Source organism: Amblyomma mixtum, chromosome 3 (genome assembly GCF_055824585.1).
Source record: "Amblyomma mixtum isolate Tamu chromosome 3, ASM5582458v1, whole genome shotgun sequence".
Classification (NCBI taxonomy): Eukaryota; Metazoa; Arthropoda; class Arachnida; order Ixodida; family Ixodidae; genus Amblyomma; species Amblyomma mixtum.
The window spans coordinates 373,111,463-373,130,961 of record NC_143014.1 but is presented as its reverse complement, the minus strand read 5'-3'; the positions used below and the strand labels follow the sequence as shown (position 1 = coordinate 373,130,961).

The 19,499-nt window shown below is 53.2% G+C and overlaps 1 protein-coding gene across 1 annotated transcript; it reads left to right on the top strand.

Moving 5' to 3' along the window:
- Positions 1 to 7,741: 7,741 nt before the first annotated feature.
- On the top strand, positions 7,742 to 13,170 carry LOC149356786 (uncharacterized). Its single transcript, XM_089584321.1, has 2 exons — positions 7,742 to 9,375; positions 12,251 to 13,170. Exons 1-2 carry the CDS (start codon positions 8,019 to 8,021, stop codon positions 12,922 to 12,924), a joined length of 2,031 nt encoding a protein of 676 aa, XP_089440447.1. The 5' UTR covers positions 7,742 to 8,018; the 3' UTR covers positions 12,925 to 13,170.
- Positions 13,171 to 19,499: the final 6,329 nt, after the last annotated feature.

Below are 19,499 nucleotides of genomic sequence, written 5' to 3'. Positions count from 1 at the left end.
GAACACGCTCGAAACTTCGAGATGCGACCCCCGACCTCTGACCAATGGGGACGCGCGGCCGGTGAGAAGAGGAAAGGGAGACAGCACTGCCAATGCTGCGTGTATGTGCGCGCCTACTCGGGCGCGAACAACAAACAGACGGGAAAGCGAGCCTATAAAGAAGGACGTTGATCGCTATCAGTCAGTCCGGACCGCCGTTTAAGCTTCATCGAAGCGCGCCCGTTCGACTCCCGGGAAAACACCACTCGGCCAGTATCGGACCAACGAGGCAACGTTCGCCAGTCTGCGGGACGGCATCGTCGTGGAACTCTGGTCGTCGGACTGCCGCAGTGCCCGGTGAACAAATTGTGTTTTGTTTGTTTACCTCTCTCTCTTGTGTTAGTGCACTTTAGGTGCAATATTGCCTGTGTATTGTATCCTCTCTCGAGTTTAACTTTGCACGAGCTGCATTGTTCTGTTAATCACTTTGTATGTGTCTGTACTAGTGATTGTGAAATCCTCTGTATCGTCTCTTTGCTGTATAAACCTTGTTTTGTTTGTGAACCTTTGGCTCCGACCCATTCTCTGGCTTGCGACCAGCGAAAGCTGGGCACCGAACGCCCAAAAACCTCTTGTCACTTGGTGGCTGGTCTCCGCTGAGTTTGCCACGCTGAGTCGAGGGTATCTCCTTCGTGTCCGAGACCGCTACCCCCACACGCTCTAAGGGTGTCTGGGAGCTTCCCACGTAAAAGTGCGCGAAGTCTGGGTGAGAAACATACACAACTACGGACTGTAACTGTACAGAATTATAGATGGGCTGTACAGAAAAGGCACCTGGCTGTCTTATTAACCTATATGTGTTTGAGATTGACAAAGAAAACTTGAAGGATAGCTAAATTTTTGCTTACGTGTTTGCATCTTGATAACAATGTTTAACCCATTACAATAAATGGATCACCACATGGCACTCAGCTGGAACCACTAAGTCGTTTATAATTCAATTATTACTGTTTTTGTCATCAGTCAATTTATTAATTGAGATAACTTAGGAGCATCTTCCTGTGTTCCAGAGGCAGGTTCTGCAGCATCTGGTTGGTGATGCCGTCGGTACCTGGTGCGCCTCGACTCCGCAGGCCACTGAGCGCTGTCTGAAGCTCTCCAAAAGTGAACGGGGCATACATAACAGATGTCGACGCAGCAGGCAGAGTACAGGAGTGAAGTCCTGAAGTTGCACCAACAAACGCATCAGCAAAAAGGTTTCTGCTTGCGCATTGCGAGCGTTTCGAAAGGCTTCGTAGGGCGAGAGACTCCAGCAAAACTGCCAATAACTCGCCATATTTTCGTCATCGGTGAAAAAACAACCAAGATAAGGATTCCCATTGCGACATGTATAGCTTGTTCGTATATCGTCGAATTGGAGGGTTAATCCTAAACGCTGTGTGCTTCACTTTTTTTTTTCGTTTGCGTCAGTGTATGCGTGTTGGCCGTAACATTCCGCGAAATGTTCGATGCCATGCTTTGTAACTTCTGAAAGTGGGATTTTTGTTGTTTTGTTTTGTGGGTGGGATTTGCTACCTGTGCATTTTTTCAATTACCACTTCCTAGCCATTTTTTCCCTTTCTCTTTTTAACTTGTACCTGGCTTCTTAACTTGTTTATTTCTGTTTTCAGCAGTTTATATTCTGTGTTGTATACGTGTTAAATTTTATTTGATGAGTCCCCCCCTATGCAATGCCCGAGTTGGGCCTTAAATGTATTGAAATAAATAAATAAGAAGAATGTCGTCTTCAAAGCTTTGTTGTCCTCTTTGCGTATCAGTTGTCGTTCCAGACTCGGGAAATGATCAAACAACTTGACTGCCATGGTTTCTGCCATTTTACTATAAATCATTTTGCCTATAATTGCACGTATAGCACTTGCTAGATGCTCCCTGTATTTGACTGAATTAATAACCTGACTTATTTTAGAACCACGCATTCGGAAGTCTGCAGTAAATACGAATATTGGATAATGGTCACTCCCCATGCGGGCATGTGCCGTGATCCACTTCACACAGATGTCAGATTAATACAGAGTTAGGTCTACAGCTGTGATTGAGGCTGGGGGCCGAAAGAAACTGCGACTTTCGTCATTGGCCACGCACAGCTAGGTCCAAACTGTCGAAAATTTCTACAAGTTTGCGTCCACGGGAATCTGTGTTTCTATCACTCCACACAGAGTGACGAACGTTGAAGTCACCGCAGATAATTCTTGGCGCTGGGCAGCGGTCACAAAGCTCCTGTAGAAACAAATCCAATGATTCCTTCCTCCGCAGAGAGACATACACTGATGCAACAGAGATATTTCGGGATCCGATGCGTGTCCTCACAGCCGCTACCGGAATATTGTCACTGCAAAGTTCAGCGACGTTCAAAGCCACATGAGGAATCTCTCTGCGTATGTAAAGCACGGCACTTCCTGCAGGAAAAGGTTTGATCCTTCTATTTTTATGGGCGATATATCCAGTCAAAGATCTCCCACTTGGCAGGCCAGCCTACGAGCGCTCCAAAATGGGAATACATGTGTCTTTAATAAATTTCAGCTCTGCTAAACAACCTATAATCCCATCGCAGTTCCACTGCATAATAAACAACACTTTCGGTTGGGGTAGTAACTGGAGTTCACATATGTTACTATCGTGTTAGTAACAGCAGTTAGTAACGGGAGGGTTAGTAACAATCACTATAACCCATTGAGTTAGTAATGGTAAGTCAGTAGTATTTACTAAGAAAAGGAGCAGAAACTCGTATACGATGCTAGATTCATTGTACGGTGTGCTGGCGTGGTTTGTCAAATTTATGCTTGCTCGAAAAATAAAAAAAGCTTTATAATCAATCTAATACCCAAAACCAGACAGAGCTATGAGAGCGCGCTGGCCGTAAATCACACACTTAGGTTTAAGCCTATCGCGCATTGCATGTACAAATTATGGGAGGTGATGGCATCAACAAGCTTACCGTGCGCACGCAATGGTTCAGAATGCAGGAAAAGCACAAATGAGAAAGAGTCACACTCGCGCACTGCGCGTGCACAGGTAGATCTTTCTCATTCTTATATACACCGTAACTCAGACTCTCATTTACCGGCTAGTGAATCTTACCGGTTGCGCTAAGATACCAGCATTAATTATGAAGTTGAGATTGTAGAAGCAGCTAGTCTACCTTTATGTGCCCGTGCAGAAATGTGTAATTATGAAACCAGTTTATTGGCACGACAGTCTGTGTCATTTTTATTCTTTGACTTTATTTTAGGGTTAAAGGAACGCTTACAAACTAGGTAGTAACTAGCGACCATAGTTAGTAAAGAGGTAGCAAGGGCTACTTTTACTACCTATACCTTGAAGAAGGTAGCAGATAGCAGATAAAAAGTTGTAAAACGAATTGAGAGTTAGTAACTGCGGCACTTACAACCTTTTTACTAACTTTTTTTAAGCAGTGTTCCCTTACAGCAGGGTCAGGTGTCGACATAGATATGTGAGGCAGTTACTCCCCCATTTTGTTTCCTCAAAAACCAATTTTCATTTCACTTGCAATTGCCTGCAGCCGTCGCTCATTAGTGTTGGAGTTGACAATAATGTTGTAGACTCCATGGATTTTGAGGAAAGGAAAGGTTCATAACTCTCCCTGGGTCAGTGGACACCTCAATATCGCTTGGAGATTCGTGGCTTTGAATTACAGCTGAAAAAAACAGTGCTTTCGCGCAATATTCTGCATTCATGAATGTAACGTTTGCCAATTTTTCGCGTTTTATATCTTTTCTTCTTGCTTTTTTTGAACTGCTTTGATTCCTTGTCTCTCTGGTTTCTTTTTTTTTGGTGGCTCTGTGGTTGAGGCGCTCGGCTATCGAACCGGAAAACCCGGTTCAGTTCCTTCCGCAGCGGCCGCGTTTTATTTTGGGCAGAACGGAACAATCCAGGTGGTCGAATCATTCCGGAGCCCTCCACTACGACACTTCTTCCCCCTTGCTCCTTCTTCCACTCCCACCTACCAATTCCTTCCCTCACGGCGCATTTAAGGTGTCCACTGAGAAATGAAACAGCTCCCGCGTCATTTGCTTTCCTTAAAAACCACAAATTATGGCTTTCGGCCGCTGACGACTACAACACGCTGTCAACTCAGTAGGCTGCGTTTCGGTGGAGCTGAAATACAAAAGACGCCCGTGTGGTGTGCGATGTCAGTGCACGCTCTTCCGTCTTTGCCTCTTTCCTTGATCCGTTCAGAAAACGGCTACAACTCGCCGCGGCCGCCGCGTTTCGATGAACGAGAAACGCAAAAGGCGCCCGTGTGCTTTGCGATGGCAGTGCACGTTAAAGATCCCTGGGTGGTCGAAATTAATGCCTACCCCTCCACTACGGCCCATCTCGCTGATTCCTCCGTTCCCTGACGGCTCGGATTAGACGTCCACCGAGGAGTGAGACAATTCCTGCGCCATTTCCTTTCCTCAAAAACTACACATTATTAATGTCACAACACAATGGGGGTCTCTACACTTAAGAATCGCTACGCGTGGCTACACTGTCTACGGACGTGGCGTATGTCCCTCTCATGCACTTGGTCTCGGCACAGTCCAATATTCTAGGTCACTGTAGCACAGTGGTGCAGCTCACAATAAGCCTGCACACTGCGGGTGCGCCTCCCGACGCAGCCGTGTACAGACTGAGCTCGTGAGACGCTTTCTTTTCTTTTTATTCATGATTAACGCCCACAACATGCATTCGGCATCTAGAGGGAAATATGTGAGTCCTAAAAGGCATAATGTTCCTGAAATCCTGGCCGCTGCGGTCGTTCGAAGTTCGATGAAGGCGAAATTCTAGAGGCTCGTGTATACTGTGTGGTGTCAGTCACCCCAGTTGGGGTTGTGGTGTCACCCCAGTTGGGCGAAATTTCCGGAGCCCTTCACTACGGCGTCTCTCGTAGCCTGAGTCGCTTTGGGACGTTAAGCCGCCATAAACCATTAACCATAAACTATATTCAGCATGTTGATGGAACTGTACCTCCTTCTTAAGCTAGCGAAGTCGCTCCAGTGTGAGCGTAATAACTTCTTAATTTCACTATTTGTTTTAATTACTAATATTACCGCGTGCGCATAACAATTCGTTGGAGGCACTAATATATCTCTCAAGTGCGGGAAGGCGAAAGCCGTTTGCGACTCATTGCACTGATTTGAATTTGCCCCCCTTGAATTTATTTCACGACAGAGGAGAGGAGGGTAGCGAGAGGAAGCGGTGACGTCACGCTGCGCATGCGCAGCCCGTCGGCAGTTGTTGCTTGGCGGCGGATCACACTGCTTCGACATCCTTTTTTCTGATATGACGTCATCATCCAGTTTTCCTCGTTTTTGAGCAATTTTTACCCAAATTATAGATGTTTCGGTGATCTTAAATACTAATCAGGCTTAATTACGCAATTTTCAACCTAATTTGACTCAAATCCGGCGTTTTTCCGCCCATTCTGAGAATTTTCACTGTGCTCGTCCCATCGTTCCCGTCGCTATAACGACGTCCGTGCTATATGACGCATTTCGTTGGTTTTTTTTTGTTTTTTTCGCTATAATTGGCTTTAAATTATCAACTATTCACTCTACAGTCATCAAACTTGGGGTCGGGGTTGCATTCTGTCCCCTCTATTTGAGGCTACTATTCGTTTTCTTCTATCAGCTGCGCTCGTCGATGAGTCACCCCAGACGCTGGATGTAACGCCGTACGGACGGACGGGAGAATCGTCCCCTGAGAATGGTCCCCTGACCCAGAGAGGCAGCTATGCGCCCTTCCTTTCCTCAAAATCATCGGTGTCTAGAACGTTGTCACCGACAACGCCAATTACCTCAATCAACGGCGACGGTCTATAGCTCGAGTGCCGCGTTTCAGCCACAACGTTGTCAATGCCAACGCATGCAGCGCACATCTGTCGCTACCGCCGCGCAGCTTAAAACGCGACTGAGGTGTCCAAGGCGAGTTATGCGCTTTTCCTTTGCTTTTGAATCTCCCGCTCTTCATCCCTTTCGGCGCAGCTGCGAAACGGCTGAAGGTCGTTGAAGGTAAAAAGCAGGAATTGCGTAAGTTCTCTAGACCTGGGAGACCATGCTGCGCTCGGAGGACCCGGTCGTGCAGACAATCGCCATCGGCCGAACTGCCAGTGTTATGGGCCTTATGAACATAAGCACTTCTTTCATGTAATAATGTTTCTCTCTCTCTCTCTCTCTTCTGATTCACTTGTGCTCTAACCTTGTGACGGAGCTCACCAAAAGCTGCCCGACACAGCCATATACAGACTCAGCTTACAAGGGGCGTTCTTTTCTTTCCATTCATTATACACGGCGACATGTATTCGGCGTTAATAGCTACAAAACGTGCGTCGTAAAAGGTACACACAGAGAAGTTTATTGACTTCCAAACGATCAGGACAAAAGAGTGGTGACAGGAGTGCTGGTCACTTACAGGCCAAATAGACAGAAAATTACGGAGTGCATGTGTTGCTATAAATTACTAATGCGGGAAGGCTGACCACGTCCAAGTTGCCCTATAAGTACACCTAAACCATACCAGAAGGGGCAATACAAAGGTACAGAGAAATTAAATGATCTGTACCGCTAATAATGAAATACACCTCCCTAATGCAACCGTCTCTCCCCCGCGTTCCCAGGAATAAACAATGTAGCTCCACTGTGAGCGTAACTACTCCTTCACTGCACAATTTATTTATATTACAATATTACCGCATAGGTGTTATACAGGTTACTATTTCACGATGTTTAGTCTGTAGATTTAGCTGTTGAGCAGAGGAGCTGAAAAGCAAACAAAATAAAATTGTGCCATGGTTTTCCACGTTACTTGGAGCTGCGGGGTTTTGCTTTGTTCGCTTTATGCACGCCTTATCTCCAACCGTTGCGCGACACCTCGGCTTGTGTTGCAACAATTCTCACGCGCGAACCAGGTGGACGCACACTGCCGGTAGCATTTGCCTCGCGCTCGTAGCGTCCATTCTGTAAAATTGGTTTTGAGGAAAGGAAATGACGCAGTAACTATCTGAAACATATCGGTGGACACCCGAACCGCTCCGTAAACCGTAAGGGAAGGGAAAAGGGTGAGAGTGAAAGAACAAAGGAAGAAATAGGGGCTGTTGCGGAGGGTTCCGGAATACTTTCGACCGCCTGGGGATCTTCATCGTGCACTGACATCACACAGCACACGGGCACCTTTTGCGTTTCGCCCCCATGGAAACGGGACCGCACCGGTGGGGTTTGAAACCGGGCTCAGTAAACGAGCGGCTTAACCACTGTGCCAGCTCGGCGGGTTGTTGATCTCTTTTTCTGACGTCCCCCTACAGGCTCCTTTCCTTCAAAACAATTTCTGTGCCACGCACGCGGATTCCTGTGCCTTCGTTCGCCCGCTTGCGCGAACCATGTGCATGTGTGTGCCATCTATTTCCCCAGATTAAAGGGTTAACGCAACGCGTCCTTCGGATCAGTGCCGCCACGGGCCGATATTTGCGCGAGCCGCGAGAAACGAAAACTCGAGGCTCGAACCGCAACCAGGGCGGCGCAACTGCGCGTGTCCTCTTCAAGCAAGTGCTGGAAGCGAACAGGGGTGATTTGATTCCATTGCAGTGCTTTGCATATCGGCTTGGTCATGTAGTGACGAAATTAAACGTATGGAGTGCTGCTTGCTTATACTACACTTCTTGATGCGGCCGTGTACGTTTCGCATTGCCTCCGTTTTCTGCGTTCCTGCACGCGTTCTCGCTGGCATGTAGCGTGCTTGTAGGTTAAGCCGCACAACCCAGCCCGAAGCGAAGCGGACCCCTGGACGCCGCCAGCCCGCCCCCAGCAGGAGGCGTCGCCCCCCTGGAGGACCGCCGCCCGGACGCCCGGCTAACGGCCGGCTGCCCGGGAATTCCTGCCGCCCCCCTGCCGTCCCAGGAGCCTGGTGGAGGTGCTGTCAGCGGCCCCCCACCCCCCACCAGCGTCCCGCTTACCGAACCCGGTCCCGTGCCCGGCACAAGCATGGCGTCAACCGGTCCCCCCGGAGGACCGACTTTTCGAGCGCCTCCCCCGAAGGCGCACTGCTTCAACTTCGAGGTGAAAACCGAGGCTTCGGCCGACGACATTGTCGACGGCATCGAGGCCGTCGTTGGCCCCAAGGGGCTGGAGTCCCTCCAGCACCAAGGGGGTTTCAAGTTTTGCGTCGCCGTAGCCTCGGCTGCGGCGGCTCAGAAGCTGATTGCAGAGGGGGCCTTTCACATCAACGGCACCCCTGTCCCGGTCGCCTGCGTGGGTCCAGCCGTGGTCAACATCACCGTCTTCCGGCTGCCGCTCTTCGTTGGTGACGCCTCGCTCGCCTCGGCACTCAGCCCCTACGGGAAAGTGCTCGAGGTGAGCCACCCAGTTCTCAAGGGCCGGCGGCACGTCGGCAACGGCCAGCGCCTCGTGCGCATGGAAATGCGCAAGCCCGTGCCAAAATTCATCTCGGTGCTGGGCCACCGCGCCATGTGTGATTATCGTGGCGTGCGGAAAGTGTGCTCGCGCTGCGGGCAGGAGGGCCACGTTGGCGCGACATGCCGCACGCCGCGGTGCTCGCGCTGCGAGGCGTTTGGCCACGATACGGCTGGCTGCCATGCGGCGTGCCGGCGATGCGGAGGCCCCCACGCAGCAGCCGATTGCCTGCGGCCGCGTTCCTACGCAGACGCGGCTGCCGCCAGGAAACCAGCGACCTCCCGGCCCGAGCTGCCCAAGAGAGCTGCCGACGACCAGCAGCAGCCCACCGCTTCGCACCGCCCTGCCGACGGCCCCCAGGTGGACCGGGTGGAGACCACCCCGGCCGAGACCCCCAAGGAGGTCCAGGCCGAACACCATCTGGCCGAGACCCCTGAGGAGGACCCAGCCGCAGTGCCTGCTGCAGACAGCCCGACCACCTCGGCTGCCGGCGCGCAGGCGGAGGGCTCCCTGGAGCTCTTCGCGTTCGGCTCGCCCTCGTCCCCGACCGTCTCAGACACAACGGGGGCGTTCTCTCCCGAGTCGCTCGCACCTTTCGGTTCGGCTGACGAGCTGAGCCGGGACTCCGAGTCCTCCAACTCCTCGACCGAGGAGGGTGGGCCCATCGACAGCGGCTCTGTGCTGCGCCTCACGGGGGACCTCACCTGTGAGCAGCGCGCGGCCCTCACCACGTCGACCGACCAGGGCCTGCCCCGTCGTACGCCCCGTCGACCACCGCCCGGGGAGGAGGACGGGCGACGAACCGCCAGCCTGGCCGCCTCGAACGCCCCCGACGCGTCGGAGTCGGCATCCGGAACACCGCTCGCTTCAGTGTCGATGAGCCAGCCACTTGACCTGCGCGCGCCCCCCGTTGAGGATATGGACACGGGTAAGCTCGCGGGGAAGCACGCCAGGCAGGAAAGCTCTGATGATAACTTAGATGGCGCTGCCCCGCCCCACGCAAAAAAGTCCACACCCAGCTCCGCTCATGGCGGGGCTACTTAGACGTGTCACCACTACGTCGGCACCCTGTCTTACCATAATGGCGTTAGTGCATCTCCTCTCCCTGAATGTTCAGGGATTTCGATCGCCGGACAAGCAGAGAGAGGTGATGCACTTCGCCCGCGCACAGGGCGTCGACATCCTGTTTTTGCAAGAGTGTAACTTACGCTGCCCACGCGAGGTCACTGATTTTAAGTCGCGTTTTTGTGTTGAAGCTTTTTTTTCGTTAACCTGTTCTGTTTCGTGCGGTGTTGGCGTCGTTTTTGTCAATAGTTCCCTTCGCTCTGGCGCGCATTGCACCTACGGCGTGGATGGCCGCACCCTCGCGGTCGACTTCTTCCTCGGTGGCATGCGCGTCAGAGCGTTGGTGGTTTACGCTCCAGCCCGCCACTCCGACTCTTCTAGCTTCTTTGATTCGCTAGATTCTTTTATGTTAGATTGTTACCCTTGCTTTCTTGTTGGCGATTTTAACTGTGTTCTGGATCCCGTACGAGACGTTCGCGGTCGAGGCCAGGGGCGACCCTACGCCGGGGCCCGGTCTCTGCGGGATATTTGTATTCAGTTTGGTTTGACCGACGCGTGGGTTAAGCTTCACGATGGTTGTTTTGGTGGAACTTGGGAGCGGGGCAGCTCAGCGAGCAGAATTGACAAGTTCTTGTTCCCTCGAGAGCTCGAGTGTTTATTAGTGGCCTGCAATGTGCTCGCGTTCCCCCCGGGTACACCGCGCATTAGCGACCATCGACCACTGTCAGCAGTACTGGACATGGGCGAGCGCGCCCCACGTTTGGAAGCGTGGCGTATGGACCCATGTCTGCTGACAGATTGGTCGAGCGTGATAGCCCTTGAACATGCGCTGGGGAACCCGGGTGGACGCGACGCGACGCGCATTACCTGGGACGAGCGAAAAGCGGCATGGCGCGCGCTCCTTATCACCGAAGGGCGCCAACGCCGCAGGCGAATAACGGGCGAAATTAACATCACTCTCGCTCGTATACGCGCCGTGCAGCGTGGCGCGCCGCTTACTTTCGCCATGCGCGATTACTTGAACATCTTGAAGGCGCGCTACCACACACTCCTGCGTCAGTCATCGCGGACAGCAAGTAGGGCGCTCGTACAGGGCCGACCGGTTTCCGATTCGACCGTATTACGCCAAGTACGGGCAGGTAGCCATGACGAGGAGCGACAGGCCCGCGTGGAGGAGGTAGTTTTGCCGGACGGTACCAGGAGCAGCAGCGCGGCTGACATCTCTGACGCATTTACGCGTCACTTTTCGCAGCTGTTTGCTTCCGAGGCCGAAAGGCGGGACGACGCCTCTTTCACGGACTCCCTCCGTAGTTTCTGCGCTACGCTACCGCAGGTCCCGAGCGATCTCGGCGCGCAGCTGAGCGCTCCCGTAGGCGCGGAAGAGCTCTTCGCCACCGTTAAGGGCATGAACGCCGCCTCAGCTCCAGGCCCTGACGGCATCCCCATCAGCTTTTATGCTAGGTTTTACACCGTCCTGGAGGATCACCTCCTCCGGATGGTGAACGCCTTCGTCAGGGACGGCGAGAGGCCGGAGTCTTTTCGAGAGAGCCGCGTAGTGCTCATCCTGAAGCCCGGCGGGTGTCGATCTGACCCGCAGGCGTGGCGCCCGATCACTCTGCTAAACGCAGACTACAAGATCGTGGCGTCACTGCTGGCTAAAAGGTTGAGTAAGGTTTTATCGGTGCTCGTAAGCCCTGCGCAGACCTGCAGCGTGCCTGGACGCTCGGTGTTCTCGTCTCTCGCACTAACGCGTGACTTGTTCACGTTCACCTCGAGAACAGGAATTCCGGGTTGTTTTGTCTTTCTCGATCAGGCTAAAGCCTTCGATCGGGTCGAGCACCGATACCTTTTTGGAGTTCTCGGGGCTTTCGGCTTTCCGCCGGAGTTCGTAGAGCGGTTGGAGCGGCTGTACTCCGATCTTACAGCTTGCTTGCTCTTCAACGGGGCGTTGTCCGCACGTTTCGGGATAGAGCGCGGTATTCGCCAGGGTTGTCCCCTGTCACCTATGCTCTTCGTGTTATGTTTAGACCCGCTCTTGCGTCGCGTAGCAGAGTCTCCATCGATTCGCGGTTTCCCTTTGCCTGGCCAGGGCCAGGTGAAGGTGTCAGCGTACGCTGACGACGTGTCCTTGTTTCTGAGGGACGCGGACAGCTTCGTAGCGTTTGTACGGCTTTTTTCCAGTTACAGCGAGCTGTCCGGCGCCCTCCTCTACAGGGGCAAGAGCAAGGCTCTGCGTTTCGGGGCCTTCGCGTCGGACCTGCTGGGCGAGGTGGAGTGGGTCCCGGCTTGTAAGGTGCTTGGAGTCGTGTTCCTCTCCTCGGGGGAGGTAGCCCGCGACTCGTGGACCGAGTTGAGAGCGACCGCTGAGCGACGCCTGACAGTGGCAGCGCGTTTCCGCCTGTCGCTGTCGGAACGCGCGTTTATCATCAGGTCATCGGTGTGCGCGCCGCTCTATTATATAGCTCGCGTCGCTTGTCCGCCGCGAACCTTTACGCGCCGCTTGGCCACTCTCTGTGGCAGTTTTTTCTGGGCGGGAAAAACGGAGACCGTCGCTCGCGCGCTCCTCCGTCTTCCCACGCGCATGGGCGGGTTCAGCCTGCCCAACCTGCGCACAATGTGCAGCGTGCTTGCTGTTAGAGGCGTCCGCGACCTGGTCGACGCCACCGACTACCCGGGAAGAGGGCTTCTCGCCTACCTTCTCGGGACTTCGCGGCGCCTCTTTTTTGGTGAACTCGTAGGTCCTTCAGCCGAACGGCAGCCGGCGTTCTTCCGGTATGTCTGTCGGACGGCCGAGTCTCTCACCGCCACCCTGCCCGAAGTCGACGTCTCTCAGACGCAGGCCTCCCGCGTTTGCGAGCTCCTTGCCATCCAGGAGGCTACACCTGAACAGCTAGAGCGGAGCAGGCGGGTACGGTGCCGAGACTTGACGTCGCACTCGATACCACCAGACGTCCGCGACTTCGGCTGGCTGCGAGGCTGGAGAGTCCTCCCAACGGGGGTCCGCATCGCCGCGTGGGGCATCGCTCCTTCTTCTCGGTGTCCGCAGTGCGGTGCGACAGAGACCCTCGAACACGCGATTTTTGAGTGCGTCGTAGCGCGCACTTTTTGGAGGCTCATGTCGCGCATGTTTTTTGTTAGCCTCGACTCACACACCAGGCCGCGCGACGCATTTGTGAGGCTCTTGCTGTGTGTCGGGGCCTTTGTTTTGTGGCGCCAGAGAGGCGTCGCTTCCTTGCAGGGCCGGCCTCAACGCGCCATGTTCCCCATGCTGCAGAGGGTTCGGGCGCGCCTGTTTCAACAGGCGTGTTTAGATCATGTGACCCTCCCAGAAGACGAGTTCCTGCGGCGGTGGAGCACCCGCTTCATCGCCGCCAGCGGGGGCCGCGTGACGGTGCGGCTCCTGCCGTATTGAGTGTGTGGTGCGCGGTGTCGGTGCGCGTTCATCGTATTTAGTGAGCGTGCTTCCCCCCGCGATGCCTGGACATTATGGACCCTTTGAACATTCTCTGCTGTGAATGATTTTGTGTGAACGGCGACAGCAGTCGCCGTCGTGTTCTTGTTTCATAGCTTGTTTGTACCGAGCGACACTAGTCGCTGCCTTGTTGTTTTTGTCTTTGTGAGGGACTATGGTCCCTTTGTATGAATAATCAGTCCAATAAACTTCTCTTCAATGTAGTGACTAGATCAGTGCTTCAAAATAACACGTTGTTTCAGAATCGGATGAAATGACGTTGTAAAGTTCAGCAGCGTGCACAGTGTAAAATATTAAGGAGGAAGCCTTTAATGCCTCATCGTTGTAAGCGGCAGTTGTCGACAGAAATGTCACGCTTTTCAATTGGCCGAAATGGCGGTGACGTCACAGTGCGCGAATTTCAAACGGCCCAGTTGTACTTTGGCTAGAAACCATGCAACCAGTTAAAGGGATGGTATAGTGATGCTCCAAGTAAGTGGGACTGAGTTTAGTTAATTGGTTAGTTACCCAATTAGCCTAATTAACCTTGCTAGTGAGACCACATAAATAAAACCGAGAAGGAAATCGGTCGAGTTCGGGAATCGAACCCCGGTCTCCGGAGTGCGACACGAGCATGCTAACCACTTCGCCATGCCAGCTTTTCTTTTTCTCTTTATTTTCGAGATTGACATGAAAACAATAAGACCACTTCAGCTACACTTGAGCTGATACGGTTTGGTTTGGTTTATGGGGTTTAACGTCCCAAAGCGACTAAGGCTATGAGAGACGCCGTAGTGAAGGGCTCCGGAAATTTCGACCACCTGGGGTTCTTTAACGTGCTCTGACATCGCACAGTACACGGGCCTCTAGAATTTCTCCTCCAAAGAAATTCTAGCCGCCGCGGCCGGGATCGAACCCGCGTCTTTCGGGCCAGCAGCCGAGCACCATAACCGCTGAGCCACCGCGGCGGCTGAGCTGATACGGGTGAAGTTAAAATTTCTTAAGTTTCACTAGATTATCTAGTAGTGTTACCCACTGGGGTGGGCCACGCTGCGCCTGGTAACATTCCCGCAGATAAACAGCACTTTCAACAAAGTTCTCACGTGTACTACGAGTGTTTATATCCGCATGCCTTACTTGCATTCGCGTTTTCCACAAGCTGTGGAGGCCAAGAAGCATTAATAAGTGTTGTGTCCCCTTATTGCTTTTGTGTGTGTGCGCCCCCGCGTCCTCCTCCTAACGACCACTCGCATCCTCCTCCTAACGACCACTTGCCCTTCGTCGCACGCTGTCGCCAGATGCCCCCCCATGGTGCGCCCCCGCACCCTCCTCCTGTTTTGGGAAGCCACTCCCTCCCGTGGACGCTTCTCCGCTCCCTCCTTTCTTCGGGCGGCCAGTTCGGCTCCTGCCTCGGTCGACGCTGGTCGCACCCTCATCGGCTTTAAATAAACGAAGTCTTAAAGTACCGTGTGCGTCTTTCGCTGCATTCAACACAGCGACCGGACACGACAGTGGCGACGAGAAAGTGGATTCGACCCGCGCTACGCAACGCTATTGACAAGCCATGGCTACGCGAGGGTTTCCCAATCAGATACCAGAGTTCAACGGCTCATCGTGGTCATCGTGGGTTGGACGCCTTCAGTTCTACTTTGAAGCTAACAACATCACAGACACAGCCTTGAAGAGGGCCAACCTGCTGACGCTGTGCGGGGAGCAGACCTACGATACTGTCTGCGCCCTTATTCAGCCAAGCACACCAGCGGCAGTGTCTTACGACGACATCGTAAAAGCGCTGCAAAAGCACTACGACCCAAGGCCATCCGAGGTCTACAGCCGGGCTCGCTTCCAACGACGAGATCAACTGGGAGGAGAAACTGTGAGCGCCTACGTAGCCGCGCTCAAGAAGCTCGCTGCCGACTGCAATTTTGGAACGCTGTCGACAACAGCTACCGGGCAGGAGGGAGACGCAGCTTCTTCTGCTAACACCACCATGCTTCCCTTGGACGTGATGTTACGCGACAGATTTGTGTGCGGACTGAGTGACGAGTCACTGCAGCAGCGCCTGTTCGCTGAGAAGGACCTCACATTCAGCAAAGCTTACGACATCGCCGTTCGAGCGGAGAGCGCCGGTCACCAGCAGAGAGGGATTCGCCGGAACACCGAGCCGGTACACCAGACAAGCAACCAGGTGCGCAAGCCTTCTGTTGTTGTAAAATCGGTCAAAAAGGCACAACGCTGCTGGCGGTGTGACGACCAACACAACCCCCAGGGATGTCGATTCCAGTCAGCCACGTGTAATTTTTGCCACAAGCGAGGGCATATCGAAAGAGCATGCATTACGAAACGGAGACTTGCCAAGATAAAGTCACCTTCCCAGCCTAATCACAGCGTCAACGTCTCAGAGAATACGCCGCTATCTGATCTCCATGGAACAACATCAGCAACACCATCTGTGTTGTACGACCTGAACACCATGAATCTCGGCACGCGACCGAAGATTTTTACAGAAGTAAGCGTACATCACCAGCTGATTAAGTTCGAGGTGGACTCCGGCGCAGCCTGTACTCTGATCAGTGAGGACACGTTCCGAACTTCATGGCCATCTGACGCACCCGCCCTGCAACAAGACGACACGCACCTGCGAACGTGGTCAGGACAGAATCTGCCACTATTGGGCTCTGCCAACGTGCAGGTTAACTACAACGGCCAGACCCATACGCTACCTCTGCTTGTTGTGAAGGGCACAGGATCAAGCCTTCTAGGGAGAAACTGGTTTTCTCCACTAGGCGTGATGATATGCGGCATACACCAGACGCCGAGCCAGAACATGGTTGAGCAACTGCAAGAGAAATACGAAAGAGTATTCTCGGAAGAGATTCCAGGAAACGAAGGGCCCCCGGTCACACTGGAGTTGTTGGACAACGCGCAACCCAAATTTCTGAAGGCCAGGCCGGTGCCGTTTGCTCTCCGAGATTCAGTTGAAAAAGAGTTGGACAAACTGGAGCAGCAAGGTGTCATCGAGCCGACGCAGCATTCAGAATGGGCCACACCACTTGTCGTAGTTCGCAAGAAGAACGGAACCATACGCCTCTGCGGAGACTACCGGAGCACCGTCAATCTTGCGACTAAAGCGTCCTCTTACCCGCTACCGACACCTGAAGAAGTATTCAGTGTACTACGTGGCGCAAGAGTCTTCAGCACATTGGACCTCACCCAGGCGTATCAGCAGCTGAAGGTGAGCGAGTCAACTGCTGAATTATTGGCAATTAACACACTGAAAGGCTTGTACAAAGTCAAGCGACTGCCTTTTGGCGTAGCTGCAGCCCCGGCCATATTTCAAAAATTCATGGAGACAGTGCTTCAGGGCATCCCAGGAGTTTGTGTCTACCTTGACGATGTCATCATCAGTGGCACTTCCACTGAAGAGCATGCAGTGCGCCTAGAGCTCGTTCTCGAAAGGCTAGCAAACGCTAATTTGTGCATAAGCAAATCGAAGTGCTGTTTTGCGGTGCCAGAGGTGCAATTTCTGGGACACCGAATTGATGCGGAAGGCATTCACCCTACCGAGGACAAAGTGCGAGCGATCACAGAAGCACGAGCTCCAACAAACAAGCAGGAGCTACATGCTTTTCTCGGACTCTTGACGTTCTACGACCGGTTCTTGGAACAAAGAGCTACCGTGGCCAACGACTTATACCAACTCCTTCGGAAAGATGTGACATGGACATGGTCGCCACGCCATCAGCAGTCATTCGATGCCCTGAAAGACCTGATTCGAAGATGTACAGTCCTCCGCCACTACGACGAAAGGAAGCCTCTGCTTTTGGCTTGCGACGCATCACCGTACGGAGTCGGCGCGGTTCTATCGCAAACTGACGAGCAAGGAAGGGAAGCTCCCATCGCCTTCGCCTCACGTACGTTGTCGCAAGCAGAACGCAACTACGCGCAACTTGACAAAGAAGGGCTAGCCATCGTCTACGCGGCGACACATTTTCACCAGTACATTGCCGGCCGGAAGGTGACCTTTATAACCGATCACCGACCGCTATTGGGCATTCTGGGACCACAAAGGCCTATGCCACCAACTTTGTCTCCGCGAATGACACGTTGGTGCATCAAACTCTCAGCGTACGACTACGCTCTGGTCTACCGCAATGGGAGTAAACATCAAAACGCCGATGCGCTAAGCCGTCTGCCACTAGACGCAACTGTTGACGAACCATTTCCACCAGGACACGTTCTGATGTTCGAAGCACTGCCAGAACCTCCGCTTACAGCAGGCACAGTTGCAGCATCTACGCAGAAGTGCGCAGCTCTCCGGCTAGTTTACACAGCTGTTCAACAAGGCAACGTGCATAAACTCAAAGAGGACAACTTCGACGCTTACCGCAGGCGAGCTACAGAGTTGAGCACCCATCGCGGCTGCATCATATTTGGGTCCCGAGTTGTGATGCCGAGAGAACTACGCGCACAAGCTATGTCTCTCATCCACGCCGGACATCGGGGCATCGTTGCAATGAAAAAGTGTGCCAGAAGCTACATGTGGTGGCCTGGCATTGACAACGACATCGAAACAGTGGTGCGAGAATGCAAGCCTTGCCAGAGCAGCCGGAGCGCCCCGCCGAAAGCTCCTGTCCCAGAATGGGAAAAGCCAGACACACCATGGCACACACTGCACATTGATTTTGCAGGACCAATTGAGGGCTGCACTTTCCTTGTGGTCGTAGATGCCTACACAAAGTGGCTTGAGATAAGGCAAATGGGACAGACGACTTCGGCAGCAGTCATTGACAACCTCCGATCACTATTTGCAACGTTCGGCCTGCCGCGCAAGGTAGTGTCGGACAACGGAACACCGTTTGTGTCTGCGGAGATCCTCAAGTTTTATCGCGACAACGGGATCTCATCAGTTACATCGGCCCCCTACCACCCAGCGACAAACGGACAAGCCGAGCGCTACGTAGCCGAGCTAAAACGCGCCCTTGAAAGAGATCAGACAGGCTCGCTGCAGCGCCGCCTTGCGCGCTTTCTCTTCAAGCAGCACACGACGGTTCAGAGCACAACAGGCGAGACCCCCTCGAAAATGATGTTCGAGCGTGAAATGCGAACCCAGCTCACAGCCATCCTCCCCGAGCCAAAGGCAGAGACGTTCCGGGAAGAAAAAGCAATTCAGCGCTGCGGCACGCTTAATGAGGGGCAGCGCGTCCTCGCCCGACAGTTTCTGAAAAAGCCACGCTGGGAGGAAGCTACAATTGTCAGACGCATAGGCCTGCGCTCTTGGCTCGTCAACATACATGGCACAGTAGCACGCCGACATCTCAACCAGCTGCGTAGATTTACGACGCCGTCTGAGAGCTGTCCGCCAGCGGAGAGAGCACGTGCACCATCTTCCCACATAGCCTGGCACCTCTTCCCGGAAGAAGAGACTTCGCCCAGGACAGACCTAGGAGACACAGCGAACAACAGCCAGCCTACAAGTGTTTCTCCCCCGAGCGCACAAAGCCAGCGCGCCTCCACGCGTGAGCGCCGACCCCCTGCACGATACCAGGCAACTTTCTAAGGGGGAAGGAAGTGTTGTGTCCCCTTATTGCTTTTGTGTGTGTGCGCCCCCGCGTCCTCCTCCTAACGACCACTCGCATCCTCCTCCTAACGACCACTTGCCCTTCGTCGCACGCTGTCGCCAGATGCCCCCCCATGGTGCGCCCCCGCACCCTCCTCCTGTTTTGGGAAGCCACTCCCTCCCGTGGACGCTTCTCCGCTCCCTCCTTTCTTCGGGCGGCCAGTTCGGCTCCTGCCTCGGTCGACGCTGGTCGCACCCTCATCGGCTTTAAATAAACGAAGTCTTAAAGTACCGTGTGCGTCTTTCGCTGCATTCAACACAGCGACCGGACACGACAATAAGTCATAGGGTACCTCTTTGCGATCAACTGCATGGTAGAAATCTGATACCATAAGGGTGCAGTGGTTGTTCTTTCTTGATGGTTCTCTGCAGGACATCCCAGAAAAGTATGGCGTCCCAGCAGTCTAGGAAAACATGTTCAATTGTCTCCGGCTGCTTACATAACAGGCAATTTGTTGTCCATGGGACAAAGATTCCTTTTTCATGGAGCCAGGTTTTAACGGGTAGTGTATTAGAGTGCAATTTGAAAAAGGATGTTTTCACTGTCGGCCGGACCGGCATCTTTTTCACCCGTTTTAAAATATGCTACCCTGGGCCTCCACGGTAAGGTGCACGATACAAATGTGGCGGCAGCATAATATCAACCAGATCCTTATACAGCTTCTTTTTGGGAACGTTATACAGGTATTCTAGCGAAAAACGTACTTCCAACAACCTGAAGGTACGGACAACCTCACGCAAATATCCGTTTACAGCACCACACATGTTTTCACACGATGACACTATGATTCCGGGGAGCAGCTTTTGCAACCGCATTTGCATAACAGTTCTCAAAAATATGTCATTTTGATCACGAAGGAAAATAAAGCGCGACACCACTTGACGCAAAAACAAATGAACCAGTCCAACGCCACCA